The 16,873-nt window shown below is 37.1% G+C and overlaps 1 protein-coding gene across 21 annotated transcripts in view; it reads right to left on the bottom strand.

Annotated features, from left to right (window-relative positions):
• Window positions 1-16,873, bottom strand: part of ICA1 (islet cell autoantigen 1) — a 148,783-nt gene that overhangs the window by 112,041 nt on the left and 19,869 nt on the right. For 6 of the 21 annotated variants that reach the window (XM_076006417.1, XM_076006421.1, XM_012757113.3 and 3 more), the window contains exons 2-5: window positions 16,168-16,269; window positions 13,110-13,275; window positions 9,105-9,177; window positions 2,521-2,644 (exon numbers count right to left, since the gene is read on the bottom strand). In XM_076006417.1, the coding sequence (XP_075862532.1) occupies window positions 2,521-2,644; window positions 9,105-9,177; window positions 13,110-13,275; window positions 16,168-16,184 (380 nt within the window). In that variant the 5' untranslated portion in view covers window positions 16,185-16,269. The remainder of the gene's footprint in view (window positions 1-2,520; window positions 2,645-9,104; window positions 9,178-13,109; window positions 13,276-16,167; window positions 16,270-16,873) is intronic. The other 15 variants (XM_012757107.3, XM_020289833.2, XM_012757109.3 and 12 more) reach the window with 3 other exon arrangements.

Genomic DNA, 16,873 nt, shown 5'->3' with positions numbered 1-16,873 from the left:
TATAATTGAAGACTTCTACTTAAAGAGAGAAAGAGTCTTCAGCTGTCTCCCTAAATATCCTGTTCATTACTGGACTCCTTTTTCTCTTCCCTTGGATTTTGCCCATTTTCCTAAACTGGCCAAAAAACAATCTTGTGAATAAAGTATTCTTGGTCATTCTGTCTGTTATTAAGTTGGGCAGAAATCTTTTCACTTCTGTGATATGAAGAACTGAGTCAAGACCAAGAAAAAGCTTAGCAACTGAAAATATCCAGTTTCAGCATAAGATTGGCCCACAATTTTATTCATGAAAATACACCTAATGAGAATAATTAATAAAATATCTAGAGGTCTACTCCAAGGATGTTTATCCTTTAGTAGGAAAAAGTGGAAAGGACCTGAGACCATGAACATAAGGGCTTAGGTTAAATGTATCATGACATGCCCAGATAATGGAATATTAGGCTGTAGATGTTTTTAAAAATGTACACATTGAAATAAGAAAGGTAGTTGGGGTTATTTGATCAAAAAATTAATTTGCTAAATAATCAGTATACAATACTATAAAAACTGTATGTTTTTATAGTATTTATGTTAGAGGCTGTTTATGTTAGAAATATATTCTGGCATACCCTATACCATGTCTTTTTAGGTTTGAGAAGTTCATGAGAGTTTCCTACAATCCCTGAACTTTCTTTATGTTTAGGAGACCGGGCTGGGACTTCATGTGCCTCGCAAGCAACTGAGGGCCATGGAACCAGAGCCACTGTGCAGAAGGCCACCTTCCCAACTGCAAGGTTGGCCATTCTGCATACAGTGCAATTCGCTAATTTATAGTAGTGAAACTTTTAAGTAACATTTGCACTGCTTTGTTGACTTCTTGTAGTTTTTGTTTGTATCCAAAGGTTAGGTTATATAAACTTAAGGCACTACATATGTGCCTTGTGGGATCATTCAGTGCATAATTGTGAAAGAATATACTGGATAGCCATATTATAAAATAATGAATAATGTGATGTTAATGGTAACCCTTATAGTGACTGTGTCCAGGGATTTGGCTTTTATTTCCATAAATGGATGTTAATTTTGATATATAATTATGCATAAGAGTTTTTCTTACTGAAATTAGTGATAATTACACATTTAACATATGAGAATTTATGAAAGATTTCTCAAGAATCAATTATCCTTGTATACAGTTATCCATGTAAGAAGGACATATATGCATAGAAAGTATCTATCAAGGGGTTAAGAATGGGTCATTTCTATTAGTAAAATTTTAGTTGCTTTTTAATTTTCACCTTTTTGTTTGTCTCTGTTTTTAAATCTTTCTAGAATGAATATATACTATTTTTACAAGTAAAAAACAATTATAATATTAAAAGGTGAAATTTAAGATTATAAACAGACACATTTCTTGGAAAACAGGTAGAGAACTGCTGGAAATGGTTCCATTCAAGTATGAAAGCTGGCATTGCCCAAAATCAGGGCCCAGATGTCATTAGAAAGAACTAAAACACCCAGGAGAGGGCACAACTGAAAAATTGACACCCTGGTTTCTGTTTTCTACTTCATATTTCCTGTGTTTTCATAGGAACAACCATGTGACATGCTGATGCTTGGTCTTGGCCCACAGGGAGGGAAGGCAGCAAGGAGAAATTAACAGAAGTAAATGTCGGACAATTTGAGTAAGTGAAATTTCTGCAGCCTGAATTTTCTGGGAAAATACATACATGCCTTATTTAGGTATAATACTGCCTAATATTAGTGGGTGACATCTGAGGGATGTTAGTTACTGAGGGAAAAAGAAGAGAGAAGGAGTGTCGCTTTTCTCAGGCACAAAAGCGGTTGTGTACAGGGGCTCCTGCTTATTCAACATCCACCATAAGAACAAGTCATGGTTGTGTCAAAAAAAAAAAAAAAAGCCACTGATCTATCACAATTCTCTCTTTCCCTTCACAAACTTAAATGTACATCACAATCAACAGGGGATCTTGTTAAAATGCTGATGGGGATTCAGGAGGTCCTGGGCAGGGCCTAGATTCTGCATTTCTAACAAGTCCCAGGTGATGTTGGTGAAGCTGCTGGCCCCGGGTCTGAGCAGTGTGGTCCCCAGCATCCTGGACAGCACCTCTCTGAAGTTAATTGGCCCACAGAGAGCAGAGAGGGAACACTTCAACCCGGTCTCATTAGGCTCCTGCTTTAATCAGCTGCTGTGAAGGGACCAGACTGATTGCTGTGAGCAATGCTGAAGGTCAAATATAAGGCTAGGAAAGCAGTCACCGTGATTGGCGTATATCATGTCCCTCCAGCCCAGAAGAAATATGAAAAAGAAAATTTAAATTAACAGGGAGAAAAAAAAATTCATGTTAATCTTAATTAGAGAGTTAAGTACTAATGACTAACAACTAAGTACAGAGCAGCTTCTCAGCCTCAGGCAAAAGCCTTCTAAAGAACACAGTGAGATTCCCCTTCGAGAGTAGGTGGGTCCCATATTCTCTTCGGATCCCCCCAAACAGAGCCCCAATGAAGGCCACACACCTTTGCTGGGAAGAAAAGCAGAGGGCCTTTCCTGTCGCTTGCATCATTTTCCCTGCTCTGGTTTTGTCTTGGAAGCCTTGGGATCGGAGAAATTTTCCCAGTTCATTTTCTTCTTGAGACAAGACTGATGAAGAAAAGACCAAAAGGAGCCGTGAACAATGAGCATTTTTATTTTATTACAAAGAGAATGAGAAAAACAAATAACAAGGTCTTCTCTCTTCCAGAGGCAACGACGAGAAGAAATTAAATCCAAGTGGCAGGCTACAAGGTAAGCTCCCTCACTCCCCATTTAACTTTCATGCTGTTCTTCCATTTACAATGCGAGATCAAATTCACTTGAATACATCTGTCAGTGAGTTTGGGGCCCTGTAATCAGAACCAGAAAATGACCTCTGTACTGAAAAGCGAGCCCATAATGTGCTGCATCAAGCTGAAATAAAGGAGTTGGGTTTGTCAAGTATGACTGTGGAAATCTTTTGTGCCTGCCTAGGATGCAGTGCTAGCTGCCTCCTATTATTCTCTCCTGCTGACTTTTTGATCTCTGCTTTCTGAGTTACATGCTATTCCACTGTAAAGAAACTCAAATACCTCATCCGTGACACAGGTTTTTGGTTGGAGGTGGGGGTGGGGATTGAGGGTGGGTAGGTCATCAGGTTGATGACTTGGTAGATTTTTAAAATACACGGCTGGAACTAAATCTTAATTGCTTATGCCTAATCTTGGCTTTATTTTTAAAGATGGCATTGTTGATGAAAAAGTGATTTATTACAAGCTTTCTGCAGATTGATCTGGAAGTAAACTAAAAAGTCAAAGAATTGTATGTATCTTTTGATTGTGTGTGTGTCTACTATTTAAGAGTACATACTAAGGAAATAGTAAAATAGGCACAAAGATGTATTATATATGCAAAAACAATCATAGCATCATTATTCATAATAGCAAAATTCTTTCCCTATACTAAGGTCTCATTTAATAAAGTGCAGTGCATTCACATAATGGAACAGTGGGGGTCCTGAACACACATCAACACCTGAGCCACAGGCAAAAGAGTGGCACTTAGCTTCCTAGAATGCATTTTCCCTCTAAACAGCATTTACTATCGACGTACTTTGAACACTATTTTTATTTCCCATTTTTGCACTGACAGATTTACACACCATGTGTCTCTAAAACTGCTTTCTAAATGCTACTAGGATTCTTGCTGTTTTTCATGAACCAGCCAGACTTCTTTGAGAATGAACCCCATTCCTGATACAACCTCTCCAACAGTAGCTGTAAAATGCTTGCTGGCCAGGGACCACAAATCCGAAGGTGAAGGCTCAACTTGATACTGCTTCCCTATTAATTTGTGACTATAGCTCACTCTACACAGTCCCCTGGGAGGGCCCAGTCGAGAAGAGGCTTTTAGAATCCATTTTTCCCCAGAGATAAATGATGACCCTGCTTCCTCTTCTGTCTCAAATATTAAGTTCACTGGTCAAGAGGCCAGCTCAAAGGCTCCTTCCTCTATGAAGTATTAATAGTTGATCCCTATTTCTCTGGACAGTGCATGCTCTGGCCATCTGGTGGGACCGGGGTTAGCATCTGTGGGTGGGCATGTGTCTGTCTTTTCCAGGAGACTCTAAGCTTTCCAGGACAGGGAGTTCATCCAAACTTTGTATTTCCCAGACTGAGCACAAAGTCTTATATTCATGGCACTAAATGCTTGTGAAATTGAATTAATTATAATTTTTGCCCTTTTATCACTGTATACTTTACTTTAAATGCTTATTTGACATTTATGCCATAGTTCTCTGTAACTTAAAAAAATCCCTATAATTTTAAGAAGGTGTTTTGTTTTCTAATGTCTTCCATTCCTTGTTCTCTCCACTGACTAATATATTTTATGACTCACTGAATTCCACAATGAATCTTTCCCTACGGAGAGCAATTTCCCATGTTTGTTCAATAATAGCATGAAGCTACTGTCACCTTTTTTACCTGGAAGCCTTAAGTCACATACAGATGAATGCAGTTAGCTTAAGGCTAGGAAAAAACCAATTCATGGTACCTGAATGATAACATGTGTGGTGAAATATACTCTTTCCTAAATAAACCTAAGTAAGAAGAAGCATTTAAAAATAATTTTTGGTCATTTTATGCACTTGAGGATTAAACTTGGCGTGGCAAACAGGATTCATTTTAAGTGCTGACTCTTAATAATTGGCGATGCCACTCAGAGACTGATCAAAGAATTTTGAGCTCCCTCAGACTCAAGTATGGATATTCTGAGAAGAATGGTCACTCTTTAAAAAATTCAAATATTAAAATTAATTTACAAAAGTCTAAAATTCAGGTGTAACACAGGTTATCAGATAACTCAAAAGTTTCTACTTACAAAGTTTTACTTAACTGGGACTTAAGAATTCAGAGACAAATAAAAACCTATTCATATTTAGTTGCTCATTAAATTTTCAGATGTACCCTTTCAAAAAAGCAACTAAAGAACTACAAAACCAAGTAGCTTGACAGCATTAACTCAGCACAGATTTATGGATTTATTGGATCCGATATGTATTAGGCACTGTTCTTGCCACCAGAAACATAGTGATCAACAAGACACAGGAGGTCCCTGCTCTGACAGAGCTTAAATTCAAGCTGCAGGAGATAGAAAACAAAAAATACACAATCACAAACACAAAACACTAAAAAGAAAAATGTCAGATAGAGCAATGAGAGATGGAGAATAAGAGAGAGTGACTGGCGGCTGCCTTAGATGGGGTGCCCTGCTCAGGGCATCTCTGAGCAGGTGATCATTAAGCTGAGCTCTGAATGACAATAGTCTTGAGACTATTAGAGGAGAGGCATTCCCACAGAGTGCAAAAGGCCTCTGGCAGCTTGGTGGGCAAGAGAAAAGGTGGCTGAAGAGGTGAGCTGGAGCCAGGTTGTGTACTATTTATAAGCCATGGTATGGTATAGGAGTTTGGATTCTACTTTAAGAGTTACTGGAGGCTTTTAAAAGCAATAGAGAAATATGATCCAATTTACATTTATTCTGAAATAATGTTAGACTTGTAGGAAAATTACAAACAGTAGACAGAGTTTCTATACACCCTTCCCCTAAGATTTATATCTTATCTAACCATGGTACAATGATCAAAACTAGGACATTAGCATTGGTACAATACTATCAACTAACCTAGAGACCTTTATTAGCATTTTTATTAATATGCTTTTTCTGTTCCAGGATCCAGTCCAGGACCTCACATGGCATTGACATATTGCATTTCCTTAGTTTCCTTCAATCTGTGACAGTTCCTCGGTCTTTGTCTTTCATAGGTTTGACAGCTTTTAAGAGTACCGGTCAAATATTTTGTAGAATGTCCCTTATTTGGGTTTGTCTAATTTCTCTTGATTAGACTGGGGTCATGGATCTTTGGGAAGGATACCAGAGGGGTGAAGTGCCCTCCTTAGTGCATGGTATCAGGGGTTACAGGATATCAACATGTATCATCACTGGTGATGTCAGCCTCTATCACTTGGTTAAGCTAGGCTTCCGTGCTGTAAATTTATAATTTTTTCCTTTTATAAGTATTAAAAATCTTGGGGAGGACACACGAGGCTATGCAAATATCCAGTTTCTCCTCAAACTTTCACTAATTGTAACAACAATCTTCAGAGAATCTCATCTGCCATAATTCTCACTGTGGCTTTTGCCTAATTGTGATTTTTGTGGGTTCCTTCATTTGTCCTATATTTATTAACTGAAATTATTTTATAAGGAAGAGTAATCTTCTCTCTCTCTCTCTATACACAAACACACACTCACATATATACACACATACACATATTATATATATATATATGCATGCACACACACTTAAGTGACACTTATTTGATTCTATGGGTCATAATTCAATGCTATCATTATTTATTTTGTTGCCCAAATTGTGACAGCTTTGGCCCCAGGTTTGCTCCTGTGTCCTCTCAATACGCTTTTCCAAACACTTCCTTATAATATGTACAAAATAGTATAGGCTTTTCTTGAATTTTCCTTGCTCCAGTCCTAGAATCAACCATTTGTCCAAGGAGCATTTCTTTTATTGGGGAAGGGTATTTAGAAAGCAAGATCTGGGTGCCCAGTGTGCTTACTGTTTTGGGGTGTCAGTGCTTCTCACCCATCTCAGCTGACAGAGGCAGGAAATGTATAACCGTCCACTAACCCGTGCATACATGCTCATCTACATTTATTTCTGTATCTATCTGTACATATATTAAAAACCATGACTTCATACTGACACCTCTGACTCTAGTGCAACACTACAGTGTTCACCAGCCTCTCCCTTTCTTTATTGCTAACTTCCTCCTACAATGCTGAGAAACCAGGCTCTTGTTATCTACAATGTATTTACTTATTTGTTCACCTTCAATATTTGCACAAACTAGTTTCAGAATTGCTAACCTATATCCTCTATGAGAAACAAATTAACTAACTAAAATACAGTTTTCAATGTATAGTTCTTGTGTTTAGCCTTAGTCTCTGTTCAAAAATACTGTTTCCTGAAATTCCTGAGGTTAGTTCTTTTTTTCTTCACTCTGGTCAGTGTGATGATGTTATTCATTTGTAATACAATTTAGTTCATTTGTTACCATTTGTGTTCCCTTTTAGATTATCCCACATCTGGTTGGGTCTAAGTATTTTTTGAGTATATGAAATATTTCTACAGTTTTCAGAGTCAGAGGTACATGAAGGTACCTCAGAGAGGTGTAGCTCCCTCCTGAAGCCTGCTACTCTGTTCTCATTCCCTCCTTCTCTCCAACCCTTCCGTCACCCCCACTGATAGCCAATCTCTTTAGTTTCTGGTATATCCTTCCTAAATTTCTTTCACACAATGAGCAGACCACATGTTTATTGTGTGTGTGTGTGTATGTGTGTGTGTGTGTGTGTGTGTGTGTGTGTGTGTGTGTATCCCCTTCATTTTTACATTCGTATTTTATTATATCCCCTTCTTGCTTGCATGAAGGATAACATACTATAGATATGCTTTTGTGTTTTGCTTCTTTCACTTAAGAGCATATCCTCAAAATCACTCTATATTAGTTCAGAGACTTTCCTCATTTTTTTTTCTTTGACAGCTGCATAGCAACACCCTCAAATTAACTGCACTATTTTTTGTCCTCCATCAAAGTTGGGATCCCTTTCAAGCCCAAGCCGGGAAGAACTCCTCCTTCCCATACCACTGGGATGGCATGGCTTGTGTGAGCCTAGCGGGGAGACACACAAGGGCTTACCCACCACCACAGCCAAGCTCTGCAGCCACAACTGCATGACTGCTTCAAGGGTGGGGCATTATTCTAACCCCTTACACTATAAGATAATTATGAGCCTTGCTCGTGTTCACTCATAATTCTATTAACTAATCTCAGGTGGTTTGGGAGTGAGGGGAAGTTCCTTCTCTCTTTTCAATTAGAAACCTTAATATAAATGGCAAGTGTAATTTCTGTTTGGAGAATCACTACTTACAGAAAATTTGCAAGTTATCCATCTTTTCATCCCTTGTAAAAATTATGTATAGTTTAGTGGAGAGGGGGCATACTGAACTTCATATTACTTTCTTAAAAATTAAAGTTTCAATTTTCTAAATATTTTTTGGTTTTGATCACAAAGGAGAAAATGATTCATTTCGTGGCGAGTATTAGGGGCACAATGGGTATAGCAAAAAGGAATTTGACCAATAATTCCCCAAACACAGGGTGTTTCATAGAATGAATAATATTTGGTAGCACAACAAAGTGACTATAATCAACAAGTTAGGGTATACTTTAAAATAACTAAAAGAGTGGAATTGGAATGTTCCTAACATAAAGAAATGCTAATGCCCAAGGTGATGGATACCCCAATTACCCGACTTGATTAATTCACATTGTATGCCTGTCTTGAAACATCACAAGTACCCTATAAAGATATACAACTTTTAGGTACTCAAAATAATTAAAAATAAAAAATGATAAACATAAAACATAGAGATTATACTACTAAAATGACCCACAGATGGAGATTTTAAAACACGCTAACATACAACTTGATGTTTAGCATTTCAGAGATAATTTCGTGAGCAACGCTTTTAAGATAGGAAGACCATATGAAAATATTATTCCATAGGAACCCAATACCCAACATAGACAATGTTCATGAAGAAATGTTGTCAACAGAATATAAGTTAATTAACAGTATGTTCCTTTTCTCTCCACTTACCATTTTAAAAGGAACAAAATTGTATATATAAGAGCCAGGGCAATCAAATATAAATAACTCAAAATTTAAAAGCCAAGATATAAAACTGAGAAGACTTTTTTATGGGAAAATATATGTCATGTATATATCCACAAGAGATCCAATACAAAATTCTCCTAATATACTTGCTTTGAAAGATAAACAGCCTATGTAAAACTATTGGTAAAATTATTAGAAACCCTCCTCCCTATCACTTAAAGGGCAAAGACAAACATAATTTTCTAAACATGTTAAATAATATATTAAGGAAAAATACTCTGCTATTTCTTATTGTCTATTTGATCGATATTCATATGAATGGCATACTTACAACATATCCTCTTTTGATAAAGTACAATTGCTTTAGACAAGTCCAAACAAGTTCTCTGAATTGAGTGAAACAGCTGTAATAAAAATACAGACAAAATGCAAAATAAAACAGACAGCAGTGAAATAAAAAATAGTTACATTAAACACAACCATAGGGTTTGATTTGCCTACCCCAAAACAAGATCACATGTCTAAGTGCTTGGTGTCATGTGGTGTACTACACAGACTATGACCAAAGCCTTGAAATATGCTCCTATTACTCCATATTCATTGGAATTCATCGTCTCTGTAATCTAAATTAAGATCTGCAGAACAATTATTTCCTCCAGACTACTGAAATAATAGCTGAAAAACAGAAATCCTAAGTGCAGGGCCCAATTAGAGGACTTAGTAAACCAGAGACCCCAATATTTGTTCATAATCTAATTTATTCCGTTCACCACTTGCTGTTCTTTTTCTTAAATGGAGGATCTGTCAATTAAGCATCAAATTTAAAAGATGACATTAACTTATTTCATGACCCTAATGTATTTTACAGCGTGCTTAAACAACTGGATAAGCAAACAAAAATCAATCAGCTGCATGTTCTGTCTGTTCAGGAGACATCTGATAAAATGGTGTTGAGCTGGCAGCCCCCATCACTCCCTATTTTCCCAACAAATTTGTAAAATATACAGACAGATCTCCTAAAGCCATGCCATGGCAACACCAGAGCAAACTAGGGGAAAGGCAGGTGGTGCTGTACTGAGAAGAATCTAATTAGATTTCAACTCATAGGGGGTCTCAGTCTTTGCTTCAGAGACCAAGATAGCTCAAGATAGAACAGACTTTATACTTTCTTGACTGTCCACTGACTCAGAGACCAGGGCTGGTCTTAGAAAACCTGGAAGACAAACATTCCGCCTCTGCAGAGCCACTCAGGGAGGCAGGGCAAGGTTTTCCCTCTTCCTCTTTCCTAGTTTACTGGCCATGCTGATGTAGAAATTATGTCCTGGTATCATAAAGCACTTCAATATTTGAGTGAAAACAGATGATTTGCTTCATTATAAATATGACCACATTATCTAATAAAGACAAATGCATGCATATATACTTAAAGCATTTAAAACCATTTCTAGGAATGTTTAATATGATAAAACATGGCCATGAAGAATATAAATTTAATAACTCTCATTTCAATAAATTATATCCTCCACCTGGGTAGAAAAGAAAAAAAAATGCCCTTTAGAACCATAAAACAAAACAGAAAATCGGCAGCCTGAATCTGTTCTTTAGCAAATGTTTGATATCCATATTCTGAGACAGAAACCACCAACACATAGTATTTCCTGAATATAGGAGCCAGGAGGTCCGAAAAGTTACATTCAGGAGCTATTCTGTTGTTACTGTTCACTTTTTCAAAAAATTGAAGTACATATTAAATGCAAAAAAAATTGCACAGCTCTGGAGTATTTAGTTCTGTGAGTTCTGACAATTGCATACATTCATGTAACCACACCCAAGGCAAGATGAGAAACATTTCCATCATCTAGTCAGTCTACCCTGCTGTGACAGAGTGACTCTGGCAGAAAGACGTCTGTCATCAGAGATTAGTTTTCTCTTTTCTTACACTGAGGAGCTGTTTGCGAGTAAAGGATTTTACTAACAAGCAATGTGGACAAATCTTAAAACTCAGCACAACATTTCAATGTTAACTTTCGAATGGATCACAATAGAAGCTGACTATTATTATATCTTGGCACACAAGTTTTTCTGTGCCAGTGAATAAAACTTTTCAGTTTATAAGCTAGCCTTCCATGGATCATTCAGGGAAAGAAAACATCAAAATTATCTGCACATCATTTTCATATGTTTTATTGATGGAATCCATTCTCCCTATATAAACATCAATATCAGTATTAACAGTCTATGACATAAACCTCTATCACATGTAAAATGATTAGTCACAGTTAAGTACTCTAGGTGTTATGTGCCTGGGACAGCAACTATTGTGATTAAAATACAGTTGGTTCAGTAAAAATGCTCCTGTAAGAGTCTACATATATTTATATAATGTTTGATATACTAGTAATTAACATATTACTTTTTGAAGAATGCTTGTATTTACCAAGGTTCTTCAGAAGAAAAAAGCTATGAGATATAAAAAGCATCTATAACTAATAATAACTTAAACTGTATTTAGAATACAACAATTAAAACAAATGCTTCCTGGTTCTACTTTTCTCCATTGTAGGAATCTCCTTTAGAATATCCTTGTCAAACCCAACTTCTGATTCAAAACTTCCAATCGCAGAAGCAAAGAAAGGGCTGAGAACTGACATTAATTGCAGTAACATGTACACTGACGCAGGTGTTACTTACTGACCGTTTACTGTGTGTGTGGCTGGGGAAACAGTAGTGAATAAGGCTAACGTGGAATTTGACCTCACAGTGGAGGGAAAGCAGGGAAACAAACACAGGCCTGAGATGATACATGAATACTATGAGTAAAGTAAAGCAAGGCTGTGTGTTAGGGACCAAGGGTGGACAGGCAGTGACTTGAAACAGTGTATGTGGGTAAGGCTCTTCAAGGGGACCATCAAGCTGAGACATGAGCTATGAGAAGGAATCAGCCAAGGGAAGATCTGGGGAAAGAATGTCCAGGTAGAACCAGGAAATGCTTTGATGGGTGTGAAATTGCCTGGCTGTGGACAGAGAACTGAGACAAAGCCAACATGACTGGAAGGTGGTGAGGGTGGTGTACCTGTGTGAGACAGAGGAAACCCAAGACAGAGAGGCAGGATCCAGTATGTCAGGAGCTTTGTTACGTATCAGAGATACTGTATGAAAGCATTCTGAATGGTCCCTGGGACACAATTCGTACTCAATGAACATTAGCCATCACTCTAATTATTACCTAATTTACTCCTCATCATAACTGTAGTAAGTAAGCATTCATATCTCCATTTCACACATTAAGAAAACAAGGATAAGAGAAATTGGGTAGTTCTCCCCAGGTTACAGCAGCTAGGAGGTAGAACAGTAGCCCAGATCCATCTGACAGGGCATCCCTGGTCTCAAAGTCAGCCCATGTCTCTGGACAGCCTTAACGTTAGAACGTTCTTTCTGGATCTGGTTCTACCCTCACATGCCTAGAATGAATCTTATCCCTCTTCCACATGACAGACTTTCCCATACCATTGACAACTAACATGTCTCGCTTTAACCCTCTCTGTTCCAGGTAACCATAGTTTCCACTATCCTGGTCACCCTTCTTGGAAACTTTTTGGAAATCTTGGGCTTCTTATTTTAGTTCCATTAAATATTTAGCTCATTAACATTAGTTCATATATTAAATTTGGAGATCATTTTGAATCTTTATTATATCATGTAGTATATTATTCCTCTCAGTGCCCTGTTATTCACAGAAGTGAAAAGCATGTTTTTAAAATTTTAATCTAAAGTATTGACAGAAATGTCCAGCAAAACAGGGAGTTAGTGGGCATTCTACTAGTTATATTAATATTCTGGATGACCCAGATATGAGTCCAGCTTACTATACTGTTAATTAGTCTAAATATCAGCTTATTTAATTCATTCTAGAATTTTCCGGGGGTTCAATACCAGCCGCCTTAGACTCTACTTTCCAGGATATTTTACCTGAAAAACAATTAAACACTTCTCTGACCCTAGTCTTCTAAAACGTCTCCAATTCTGATTCCTCAGATACCATCAGCAGTAGCCCTTTGATTGCATTAATTTTTCCAATAAACATTTATTGAGAATTTACCACATGCCATGCATTCCAACTAAAATTGTACTTAGAATATAAATTAACTGAGGCATGGTGGTTGCATGAGAATTTGTAAGTTTAAAAAAAAAATACGCTGGGATTGAATTTATCTGATCCTAGATTTTCCTCATTTCCAAATATAAAGCACACCTAGGCCTGCCCAGGTGAGCACAGTCTAGGACCCTGACCCTAGGAAGGTGGCTGCCTTGGAGCTGAGAGCAGTAAAGAGCTCACCTCTAGCTTGGCGTCCAGGTCTGCATCGGAGGCAACAACATGTTCATCTTCTTTCTTCCCTGTGGCTTTAATAAAGGCTTGCTTCGTTTCCCAATACTTCTGTTGCATCTTATTTACAACTGACTTATCTTGAGCATATCGATCCTGTAAGTCCCAGGAATAACTGCTAAAAACATCGAAAGAGCTATTTTATTCACAACTTTCATAACGATTAAGGTATTTTAGTGTGAACGAATTTCTCTAACCATGACTTTCCATTATACGTTTACGTTTACAACATTAATAAACATGTAAGCACTTTCTTATATGGATATTACAGCAAGAAAGTTAACTAACCCTTTCTAACTGACTCCCAAACCTTAAAAGTTAGAGTGAAGAAATTGAGAGTCTTTTGCAGAAAATCAAGAAACTAAACCTTCAGGAGAATTTAGATAGCAACAGGTTGAACACACTCCTTTTGGAGGTGGAGAAAGTGAGGCCAAGCCAGGCAGGGTGACTGGCTGGAGGTGGCCCAGTGAGTTGGAGATAAAGCCGGACACCAGCACGCACTCTGCACTTCCCCATGACAGCCACCACTGAGGCGATGGCAGGAGAGCAGAGATAAGGGGCTGAAGGACAGCATGCTTGAAATCTGTTACAGGGGAAGCTTAAAATAGTCAAACTCGTAGAAGCAGAGAGTAGAATGGTGGTTACCAGTGGCTGGGAGGTTAGGGGGAAATGGGAAATTGCTAATCAGAGGACATAACGTTTCACTTATACAAAATGAGTAAGTTCTAGAGATCTGCTGTGCAGCATTGTGCCTATTGTTAACAATATTACATTGTGCACTTAAAAAATTTGTTAAGAGGGTAAATTTCATGTTAAGTGTTCTTACCACAATTTAAATTAAATTAAAGTCTGTTACAGGTTTCTGATGTTAAAAACTTTAAATTCCCTGACATAAATACTTAAAATACAGGCAGAAAGTCACTCTTCAGGAAGATCATAGTGAAGGGCAAAAAGTAGGTCGAGAAGAAATGAGAAACGAAATTGTGAATGAAGTGGAATTCTGTGAAAGTGCCTGGTGTACCCCAAATGCTGACGGACAGTTTGCTGTTGGTGTTCCATCCCTTTCCTGCTCTGTTCACATCCTCATTGGGCCTACACTTCCCTCCCCAGAAGCCCATCCGGCCCCGGGCAGCTCCCCTCTGCAGATAACTACCTTCTTCTACCCCATTCCATCACTGCTCAAAATGTGCCAGACTAGCGTCCTAAAGCATGAGTTGCTTTATATCACTATATCAAAATACCAGTATCTCAAAACTTGACAACTTATAATCTCCTTTACTTACAACTTCATTAAATTAACAATTTTTAATTTGCATATTTATTCTTAAAAAGTCAGAGGCATTTCAGATGACTTCTTTAACCATGGTTATCTTTGGAGAGAGAAGTAGGATTATGGGAGACCTTCATGGTCTACTTTATATCTTTCTACATTATTTAAAAGTCTTATTATGAGCTCCTATCAGAAAAAATAAGATAAAAATATGTATAACATTTATAGAAAAGATAATCTCTCTCTATAACATATACATTAAAAAGGATATACCCCAAACTGTGGTTATTTCAGGGGAATAAGATTCTCAAAAGTAGGGCATTAGATGGACTTCTTTGTATTGTATCCTCTCTTTTGCCAAAAATTATTAACAGAAAAAAAATTCATTTTTGAAAAAAAGGGACTCCAGAAATATAGTGAACATCCCCTCTCATTTAACAAATGAGGACTATCCAGTTGCAAAAGATTAAGAATCTCACCAAAAGTCACAGAGGATTAAATTCCAGACCTCTAAATCCCAGTCCAGAGATCATTTCAATGTACTCTGTGGCCCTTGCATTTTAGCAGCGAGCTATGAAGTGGAGTAAGTGGGAGAAAGTTTGGGGAAGAGCCTACTTTGGGGGGCTTTCCAGTCTCTTAGGCGAGTCACTAGCTATTTCCCTGAGCCTGCTGCCAGGATATGAGATCCACAGAGGGTCACAAGATGGAGCCAGCCCGTTGTCACAGTGAGGCAAGATGGAACTAAAATAGAAAAAGTCTGACAACTCTTAGAGAACTGTCAAGTGGAGATACTCAGGGAATTTTTTTTTTTTTTTTTTACTCAGGGAAATTAAATTCCTTAGCCATTTATTAATTACTTTTAAAAACTCACTACATTTTAAGACATGTAAAAATTCTTTTGGAGTTTGACACTTGACATTACAGATGATTTGGGCCTGACTGCTTCTCTACTGAGAGGGGAGGGATTAAAAAGTATATTTATTACAATTAATTGTACACATTTGAAAAATGAAAATATGTACCACTTTTTTTTCATGATACAAATTAATGAAGGTAAAACCTGACAAAGATTTGCTTGCTTGGTGGTGGGTCATGGGTTCACAGGGGTTCAGAAACACTGCTTGACAACGTCTAGAACTCATAAGAAGTTTAACATGCTGCTTAGATGTGTTGTAGGCACGTAAATGTCACAGGTAACATTGCCATGTGATTGCCACATCTGTTTTATTCAGCATCATATAATTCCAATCATGAATAGCTCCTGAATGTTCATGAAGGTTGAATTCACGACTATAAATTAATAAGCCTGAGTGGTGTGTAGTTGTAGAATCATTCTTTATTTTATAGCTGCCCTAACATAAAATTTATTTGTAACTGTAATGTTAGAAGTTATAAATAAGAGAGTGATAAAAAAAAAGTGCATCAACTCATTACATTAGACAAAACGGTGGGAAGAAAAACTATCATTAGATTCCCAAGAGAAAAGTTACATATAAATGAGTTTCTTAGAGAATACACATTAGATAAGAATTTATAGTATCTTTTGTTATTGGTTTGCACACCATATTTAGTAGGAATATTGAATTTGGTTATACTCAACATTACAGAGATGCTAACAGGTTATTTATTGCTAATGTATCTCTGGATTCTTCCATCCAATAGACATTTACTGAACATATACTATGTGCTTTATACTCTCTTTAGGCTCTTCCAATTTAGAAAAGATGATGAATTGCTTACCACTTGTGTCCTGACATGTTTTCTTCTTCTTCTTTTTCTATTGTTGTTGGTTTGGGGAGAAGGGGCAGGGAAAAAGCATGAGAGGATAAGTTATATTATAACCTGAAATAAAACAAATATGTTTAACAGTTACACACTATATTACAGTTACACATTAATTTAACACATAAAAAGTTTTCAATCTAAGCCATTTCTAGTTGTATTTTAGGAGCCAACACTATTATGTAGTAATGCTATATACCAGTGTTAAGAATAATTTACCTAAGTAACACTGGAAGAAATATCCCAAGTGAAATTTAGAAAGTGAACAGGAGCTGGGCATAGTGGCATGCACCTATAGTCCCAGCAACTTGGGAGGTAAAGACGGGAGGATTGCTTGAGCCCAGGAGTTCAAGTCCACCTTGGGCAAAATAGCCATACCCCATTATCTTAAAAAAAAAAAAAAAAAAGTGAACAGGCAGGTTGAATGAAAAAGTAGGTTGCATAAGATTATATAAAATATGATATCATTTATAATCATTTATATAAAGTTTAAAAACATGCAACACAATATTATACAGTGAAAGTGTAAAGGATTTACACTAAATTTCAGATAATAGACCACAGTCAGATACAGGGGTGGATGTGACTTGAGAGACATATACGATGGCTTTAACTGTACACATAATGTTTTCTTTGTTAACATAGGTGGTGAGTGTATTGCATA

The sequence above is a fragment of the Microcebus murinus genome, chromosome 9 (genome assembly GCF_040939455.1).
Source record: "Microcebus murinus isolate Inina chromosome 9, M.murinus_Inina_mat1.0, whole genome shotgun sequence".
In the NCBI taxonomy this organism is placed as follows: Eukaryota; Metazoa; Chordata; class Mammalia; order Primates; family Cheirogaleidae; genus Microcebus; species Microcebus murinus.
Note: the sequence above shows the minus strand (reverse complement) of the source record. Positions and strands in the feature narration are given on the sequence as shown.